General features: G+C 41.2%; 1 protein-coding gene across 1 annotated transcript; it reads right to left on the bottom strand.

Moving 5' to 3' along the window:
* Positions 1 to 366: 366 nt before the first annotated feature.
* Positions 367 to 4,000, bottom strand: LOC126793313 (probable LRR receptor-like serine/threonine-protein kinase At4g36180). The gene has a single exon (XM_050519786.1). The coding sequence runs from the start codon at positions 3,922 to 3,924 to the stop codon at positions 517 to 519; it is 3,408 nt and encodes a 1,135-aa protein (XP_050375743.1). The 5' UTR covers positions 3,925 to 4,000; the 3' UTR covers positions 367 to 516.
* Positions 4,001 to 9,343: the final 5,343 nt, after the last annotated feature.

Here is a 9,343-nt window from a genome sequence, read left to right as displayed (position 1 = left end):
ACAAATCTTAATAGTAAAAGGGAAATAAGAAGAACAAAGCAGATAAATCAGACACAAGAATTCAAAACCTGAAACTTACGCCATTGTATTCTTCTGATCTTCTCCTCTTCCTCCCATTGTAGCCAGCAATAGATGCTTCCACGTGGCACTGGGCTGTACTAAACCCCATGCCTCATCGGGAAGAAAAAGAAGAAGAAGACAGACGACTACAACGGCTACAATTTTAATATTAAAACCCACGAGGCCACATGCCAGAATAGTCCTTTTGTTTCTGGCTGGAAACACCGGGCCCGGCACGGCGTCGTTTTGCAATGATTTTTAGCGTCCGCTTCTTAAATTTTCAGCAACACCCCCATGTCGACGTCGTTGACTGCAAAATTAAATCTTGTGTTTTTTTAGTCTTTTGGATTTCACTGAATTCCGGCGGATTCCATGACGGGAGAAAATTAAAAATTCTTCTAGGGACTACAATTAGAAACTACAGATGGGAAATAAAATGAATAAATTAAAACAATGTCACGCCGGCGAGGGTTGTGAAGTCGGGTCGGCGGAGGAGGGGAGGTCGGGTCCGACCCGGCAGCCTTCGAGCATGAAAACAATATCGGACATAGTGGGACGATCCAGCGGGTCGGGTGCGGTGCAGAGCAATCCGACTTTCACACCAAGCAAGAACTCTTCCCACTCGGATGACTCGGGATCTAGCTCAAGCAACCCTGGCTCTAGTAGCTCAGTGACTTGGCCTCTTTGAAGCTGCTTCTTCACCCATTTCACTATGTCTTCATCATCGGTGAACATCACTGGCCTCTTTCCTGTTAGGAGCTCGAGCAAGACGATCCCATAACTGTAAACGTCTGATTCCTTTGCGACTCTGCCTGTTAGTGTTGCTTCTGGAGAGACGTAGCCTAATGTGCCGACTGTAGTTGAGGTTGAGGCTTCAGTTGGAGTGGTAGTGCTTGTTGCCAATGTGAGTTTGTCTAGGCCGAAATCAGACAAATGGGCTTCGAAATCTGCATCGAATAGCACGCTTTGTGGCTTCACATCGCCGTGTACTAGTGTAGATGTGTGTAGAAAAGCCAAGCCACGAGCAATTCCAAGTGCAATGAGATGGCGCATTGGCCAATTGAGAACATGGCCGTCTTGGTGTGATGCTTCTTGCAGAAGGGTAGCCAGGTTACCGTTGGGCATGTAGTCATAGATAAGAAGCCTGAGGTCGGGTGGACCGGCGTAGTAGCCTCGAAGAACTGTTAAATTCCGGTGCTTGACTCTGCCTAGTGCTTCTGCTTCTTTCCGGAACAAGTTTTCATTAAGTGTCGCATCAGGGAGCCGCCGGATTGACATCACCATACCATCCTCGTAACAAGCCTTGAAAACCAACCCATATGGTGTTCTGCTCAGCACATTTTCTTCATCAAATTGCCTAGTGGCTGCAACTGTCTCTCCAAGTGTGATTTTGCTGTTGAACATAACAAGCTTTGGCACTCCACTATCAGAGCTTCTTCGGCCATCACTAGTACCTGAGCTTGCCCGTGCACTACTTCTACTCTTCTCCCCAGATGATCCCTGTTTAAGCTTTTTGCGCCACCTCAAGAGGCTGAAAATGTAGAAGCAGCACAACAAAGATAAAAGGCAAGCTCCACTAACAGCAATCACAATTAGCAGAATTAACCTCTTCTTTCTATCTTTCTTGTCTAGATCCTTGCACTTCTTTTCCAATGGCAAGCCACACAAATTTTGATTCCCTGAAAAGTCTGATGCATTGTTGAACCGAGAACCAAGTGTTGCAGGAATCTCACCGTCAAGGTTATTCATTGAGACATTGAAGTTCACCAAGCCAGGAATAGATGTAAGATCACCAGGAATTTGCCCACTCAAATTGTTATCGGAGAGATCCAGCGTAGTTAGGCTCTGCAGCTTAGACAATGAGCCTGGTATGCCACCTGAGAGATGATTGGAGCCCAACAACAAAGCATTTAGTGATGTACATTTGGAGATGTCCTCTGGGATTGCACCTGTTAAGTTGTTGCTACCCAAATCAAGTTCCTTTAAATTTGATAGGCGAGAAAGATCAACTGGAATGGTGCCAGTCAAGGAATTCATTTGCAGCTCTAGAACTTGAAGATCAGAGCAGTTTCCAAGCTCTGGTGGAATTGGTCCCGAAATGTGATTGTTGGACAATGAAAGAACAACCAATGACCGAAGAAAACCATAATTCTCTGGAATGTGACCAGAAAATGCATTTGAACTGAGGTTCATGTAATGCAGACCCATCAAACTACTAAAACCTTCAGGAACATCTCCAGATAACCTGTTCTCCTGCAATGCAATGACTTGTAAATTTGGTAACCCCAAAAGCTCAGAAGGCACCTCACCAGAGAAGTTTTGCTTGCTCAGATCGATAGTAGTAAGCCTGAAAAGACTTCCCAAGCTAGTCGGAACATTCCCAGAAAAGCCATTGCCACTTAGATTTAGCACCATTAACCGACTCAAACTCCCAATACTGATTGCAACTTGACCAGAAAACTTGTTCCCACTGAGGTCCAGTGTGGTCAAATTACCCAAACCTATTAACAACTCCTCAGGCATACTTCCAGTCAAGTTATTCCCTCCCAAGCCCAAAGTCTCCAACCTCGAAAGATTACCAATACTGGGAGGAATCGAACCCGAGAACTGATTCTCCCCTAAAGATAACACCTTCAAACCTGTCAAATCTCCAAAAAACTCGGGTATTTCACCAGAAAAGTTATTCCCTTGGAGATCAAGCACACTCAAGGAGCTGCATTTCTTAATCTCCTGCGGAATCGGACCGCTAAACGAATTATTAGCCATCCTAAGTTCCTGCAACTGCCAAAGGTTTCTGATCTCCGGCGGCACCACGCCGGAGAACGAGTTACTAGAAACATCCAAGATAGTCAAATTCGGCATCTGTGTTAACCACCAAGGAAAATCGCCGCCAATGTGATTGTGCTGAAGATCCAAAACCACCAGACTACTAAAACATGCGGCCCAGTCAGGCTTAACAATATCCGTGAGCGAATTAAACCCTAGCTGGACAATCCTAAGCGACGCCGTATTGAATGAGGCATTGCAAAACAGTGAAGATGGGACCATACCAGAGAAGTTGTTATGTGATAGTGACAGCACCTGAAGCTTCGGCAGAGCTCCGATAGCCGCCGGAATCACGCCACCGAGCGCATTTCCATCGACGCTCAAATGCTCCAGTGCTGCGCAATTGGCCATTGCCGACGGCAGCGTCCCTTCCAAGAGGTTATAGTCCAGCCAGAGGAACTGCAGCCGCTGAAGCTCGCCGAAGCTCGCCGGAACCTGACCGGTAAACTGATTGTACGACAGGTTGATGAGCTGAACCTGCGTCAGGCTCGCAACACTCCTCGGAATCTCGCCGGAAAATGAGTTGGACGAAAGATCGAGGTAGACAAGACTCGGAGGGAGCTCGACGGAGATTTCGCCGGAGAGGCGGTTACTGGCGACATTGAGAATCTGCAAACCGGTGAGGTTCCCGATCTCCGGCGGGAGCTTCCCGGAGAAGGAGTTGTTCTGCAAGAAGACGGCGCGTAGGCGCGTGCATTGGGAAATCGAGCTAGGAATGGTCCCATTGAACGAGTTGGACCGGAGGCTGAGCTTTCCGAGCATATTGAGCCTGGAAAGCGAGTCGCTGAGCCGGCCGCCGAGTTGGAGCCGAGGCAGGCGGAGCTCCCTGACGCGAGAGCTGTTGTCGCAGAAGACGCCGCGCCAGTCGCAAGGAGCGGCCGACGTGGAGGCGTCCCAGCCGCTCAATGCGCCAATCGGATCCTGGAGGTCGAGCTTGAAGCTAGTCAGAGCGTCGATCTCGGCGATGCTCCCGCGAGCTGCGCTGGATAGCAACGGTCCGCCGCAGACAAGAAGAAAGAAAAGGAGAAGCGCCGCCATGAGCGGCGGCGGTGGTGGTTTCGTTGTAATGGATGCTTAAGGATGGTGGTTGGGGCTCTGCAGAGAAGCCATTTCCTCCCAGTACGTGCTTGGTCAGAGAGAGAAAAATGAGGCTCACTCACTCTCTGATATCGAGAGTGACCGAGTGTGACATGGAGAGAATGACGGATTTGCCCCCCCGGGGAAAACTGAGTTTGGAAAAAGCAATTTTGTCGAAACGGCGAGTGGTGTGTGGTGTGGGACTATTGGGAATCGCTTTTTCGACCTCATATGACTTGATGTTGGCTTAATCATTGGCCCTAGCGTGTGATCTTTGTTCGTTTGAATTTTTATGCTACACGATAAAATAAAATAAAATAAAATACACATGGTAGTAGTGTGTAGTGTGTTGTGTACTTGTGTAATGTAGAATGTTTCGATTATGTTTCTACGCGAAGGCCGACTTTGTAACCGATGTTGTTACTATGGTCGTATCTTATCATTTTATTACAAACCTAGCACTACACTTACTTGGTGTTTTTTTTTCAATAAAAGAAAAGAAAACGAGAAAATTACGTACAAAAATCTATAATACAATAATTAGTCAATTGAGTCAAAAGCTTTCGGAGTTGTGAGTATTTGTGAGGCTTGTGACACATTTTGTTCCCGTCCCTCTCTTTTGAAAATGCTGAAAACTTCTCCACAGGGTTTTGGATAAAAGCTAATATTGGAACAGACCCACCATTGATTTGGGGCTATGGTTTTAAGCTATTAGTCTTTCTACTTTTTCCTCTGGTTTAACATTTTTTGCCTCTAGTACACTTTGGCCTTTAGAGCTTTTAACTCCACCCACTATTGTAACTGTTTTTGTTTGCATCCCCCTGCCCATTTTGTTACTTTGAATCCATCTTTTTTACCGCCACCAGGATTTTCTGGTTGTCTGTTCTTTTGAATTGAATAGAGTGGTCAAGGCTCACGAGTGAATGTCAAGTTTAAAGTGATCAGTGAAATGGATTAACATAGGATGATGACTAATAGAGTAATGACTACTGAGTGGAGGAAAAGTACATAAAAGTTAATGTCATATGTCCAAATTTGAAGGAGACCCAAAATCCGCACTATATTTTTTTTTGTTGATTGAAAAAATCCGCACTATTTGGAAGTACTTTTTTTTTTATAGAAAATTGATAATGAAACCAAAAGTAATGTATGGCAGACTATTTGGAAATTGGAAGCACTTTATGAATAATGTAATATGCTTGATATCAAATTTGTTCTCAAAATGTTTCATGCCGAACTTACGATCATTTAAAAAAGAATGTACTTACGCTATTTGAAAATATGATAATGAAATTATTATTTCTTTTCTTTTGTGGGGATCGTTGTTAAGAATTCGTTAAGTACATGTCTTACATTGTGTTGTCGATAGTGATCCAATTAACATGTCGTCGAACAACGGCACGCGCAATAGCTGATAAATTGTCATGGAGGTCGAGAAGAACATGAAGATGCCTTGGTTTGAAGTTGAGTTCAAATTGGTGAAGGATATTGTGCTAGAAAGCTAGAAGGCGTCCCCATGACCCCATGAACGTCGTACCAAAACCAGATGAGAAGGCTGTTAGAGTGACCATGCAACAACGAGTCATCAGTTGGAACTTCTTTTCCTTAAGCCGTAGATGTAGTTCTAACTTAAGCTCCTAAATTGAAACATTGTTAACTAGAAAGGCAATAATAAGGAACATGCACATTATAGTCTTCGTGATATGTCCTTGACGAGGGCTGTCCCAATCTTATGGAAAACACCATTATTAATGTTCAGACTGTGAAGATATAAGTGCAGGAGATGGACATACTCTTACCTTTTCTGTGAACATTGATGCCTACAATGAATGATGGTAAATTTTGGTCTTTTGGATCCTTTACTTGGTAATTTGTAACTTTTGGGATTCAAACAGAAGACCAAAACAGTAGGTACAACTAGCAATTGGTAGATTGCATCTTGAAGATACTAAAACGAGCAAACAAATATGGGAAAATGAGCACCGGTAGGATAATAAGAGCACAGCGCTAAGTAGAACAAAGAGTTGGTTATAGTTCATAACTTGGGTAGTTTATTCAACCACCAAAATTTAGTAATATACATCTAATGGTCAAAAAGTCACTACTACGTTTTAGGATCATTAGTATGCAGCGCGATTTACCTTTCTTACCGAAGGCAGCATCTTTTTACCGACTGGATTTTGTTTCTCGTGCTTGAATTGAATGGTCTCCCAATCTCGCAAGAGTAACTTGAGCTCAAAGTAAAAGTCGTTCAAAATTTCTGCTCAAGGGTTAAATTTATAAATGGACAAACGCTAGACTGGACTCACTGCAGCACTGGGCCACCAACATGAGAGAAGCGTAATGTACATTATAGCTTCAGTGACATGTCGTTCTCATTGAAGCCAACCAACGACAGGTTTCTGGGATCGATCTTGTCAATTACAGGTTAGACCCCAAGCTCAAAATATTCACCGGCCGGGATCTTCTTATATTGGACTCTACCTAGGCCCGGATTAATTTAACATTACCTGATTTCTCTTGAAAGTGATCGACAATGTTTGCGCCTGGTTACCTGCCGATGGCAGCTTCTTACATAATGCTTGCAGCTACTTATAAGTTTCTGATAAGTTAAGTAGATGACTGTTTGGTAAACTGATTTTTTTTAATGACTTTTAGTGACATAAGTTGTGCAGAGTGTTTGGTAACTTAAACTGACTTATGATTTTGGACCTTAAATGACAATTTTGGACATAAAATGATTTCAAGTCTTTTCTCTCTTTTCCAAGAATTATTTTCTTTTTTGATTCTTTACAAACACAATATAAAATTTTAATTTCCTCTTTTTTCTATTACTTCTCTTTTTTATTAGTATTTTGACTTTTACTTTCTCTTTGATTCAAGTAAGATTAATAAATATTCTATGTTTTCTGATCCTTAATAACAAAATACATTTTTCATTGACACAAATAATATCAAAAATATCTCAACACATTCAACTAAATCTACTAAAAATTTAGACTTGGTTAGAAAATAATTTGTTAGAATCAAAGTCACTTGCCAATCCTTGGTATTTCTCAAGGAGACATCAAGGTTAAAAAAGACTCTGATTCCAAATAATTCCATATTATGGGCAATCTATCCATGGATTTTGATAGTTAATGCATATGTAATGAAATTGCAGAGATATCCAGTAAGAAAGAGCCAAAGAAAGCATCTACTATTAGCATTGTATGGCAAAGCAAAAGGTTCATGGGTGCAAATTACCCGTAAGTTCTTGACATTAGAAGCATGTACTAAAATGAAAGATGACATTAACCTAAAAAAGGGGGGTCACCAGCCAGAAAGGGTATCAGAAGTTTGTTACAAAAAGATCAATACATATGGTACCGAAAATCTCTAACTCACTAGACAGGATCTGCCCTTTGGTGTGTTTACATTTCTTCCATCTCGCTGTATAGTTTCATCTCTACAGTTATGTAGACTGCAGGCTCGTAATGTTAGTTTCATCTATGAAGCATCAAGCGTACCTCACTGGAGTAACCCAGTTCATCAGTAAGAACTCCTGCAATGTTAAGACATCCCCATCAATACTCCTAGTAATTGATACTAATAAGTTAAATTGCACAAGTTCAGATAATACAACTCAAGTTATTGGTAAGGGACCTCTTTTCTTCTGATTTTTCTACCGAAAGAATTAAAAGGTAAAAATTGATCACATAAAGCTATTTACAAAGCAAAGAGGAAAAACAGTTATCTGTTTAGATTTCATCAATCTATTATAACATTTTACATTTCACTTATCTATTGAAAACAAGAAATATGGATACAATTTTGAGAGAGGAAAACAGCAAATGAACCTAAACACTTGACTAGCCTTAACAGCTTGAAATTAAGCATGTATGTGCTAGTAAAAGCTTCCTACGTACACAATAATTAGATTATTCCATGCAAGAACTGATGATTCTGCACAAATCAAACAACATACTTGACGTACATACCTGCATCTATAATCTAGATACCAATTTGAATCCAATTTGATCTATCAATCAAAGATTATATTAGCTAGATAATTTGACGGCTCTTACAATTGATTGACAATGACATATGTACCTTGTATATTTATGGTAAACTCGACAATTATTGTAATTGATGATTTGGTAGCAGATCACCGAGTCCAGATAGTTCTAATCTTATCCTCCTAAAGCATTTATAGAATGTCAAATTGGCGCCGAGTAAAACTTTATGCAATTGGAATCTATCAAGTTATACCTTGTAGGAGGGAACGGGAAATCTGCAGTGGTGTTCATTAGTCTTCTTCAACTGCTACCCTTTTCTGCAACTTGTGAGTAAACGATAGAGGCTATACTATCTTCTTCTAAAACTGAATAGAAAATTCGATCAACCTACAACTTGAGATTTAGCTGCATATTTCAACCCCAATTCTCATCCAGGGACTCCTCCCAACCAAATCTCAATTCTACCGTACTCTACACTATTTATATCCAATTAAACTATGTAAAAAAAAATCATCAATACAGAATTATGCAATAAGTAAATTGATTCTAATCTGGATGTAAAACCAACTACCCGATTTCAAGAAATCCTTATTTTCATAAACATAGATTCATCAACACCAATTACCCAATCTGACAGTTTCAATATCAGCAAAAGGAATGAAAATAGACAAATGAATTTCAAACTAATCAGATCAAAACCTTCTTATCCAACTCTTAGCCACAGGCGATGGCAACGTCAGAGGCGTCGGAGGAAGGACGTTGTACACTTTTACGGAGAGCATCGAGAGAGAGAGAGAGAGAGAGAGAGAGAGAGAGAGAGAGAGAGAGAGAGAGAGAGAGAGAGAGAGAGAGAGAGAGAGAGAGAGAGAGAACCCAGAGAACGAGAGAGTTAGAGCTCGTTGGAAAAGATTGGATAAGAGAGAACCCAGAGAACGAGAGAGTTAGAGCTCGTTGGAAAAGATTGGATAAGGTGGGTAATTTGTTAAAACTTTTGAGGGCACCCAATAGTATTTTGAAAATATCATTTAATCGCTACAGTGTCGCGTGTTTTCTGACTTTGGCTTATAAGCCGAAGTAGGGTTGGAGTAACTTCTCCTTTTCAAGAGAAAACCCCCTGACTTGTAAAAAAAGTTGCTTCCATATGTGTTTACCAAACACCAATTTCTCATTTTCTCATAAGTTAAGCAGCTTATAAGCTGCCCCAAACACAACCATAATGCTTGCAGCTTCTTACAACAATTAGAAAGCATCAGACAATAGATAAACATTTTTGATGAGCCGATTAACATCATTTCTATATATACGCAATGCTTGTAAATCACCGAAGTTTTTAATACATGATAAATTTCTAGCTATTTTTAAGTATGTGATTTGTACTATAA

This window comes from Argentina anserina, chromosome 5 (assembly GCF_933775445.1).
Source record: "Argentina anserina chromosome 5, drPotAnse1.1, whole genome shotgun sequence".
Classification (NCBI taxonomy): Eukaryota; Viridiplantae; Streptophyta; class Magnoliopsida; order Rosales; family Rosaceae; genus Argentina; species Argentina anserina.
Note: the sequence above shows the minus strand (reverse complement) of the source record. Positions and strands in the feature narration are given on the sequence as shown.

What these genes read in the sequence shown, in the direction of transcription:
- LOC126793313 (XM_050519786.1), bottom strand. Translation starts at nt 3,924, where the DNA reads ATGGCGGCGCTTCTCCTTTTCTTTCTTCTTGTCTGCGGCGGACCGTTG.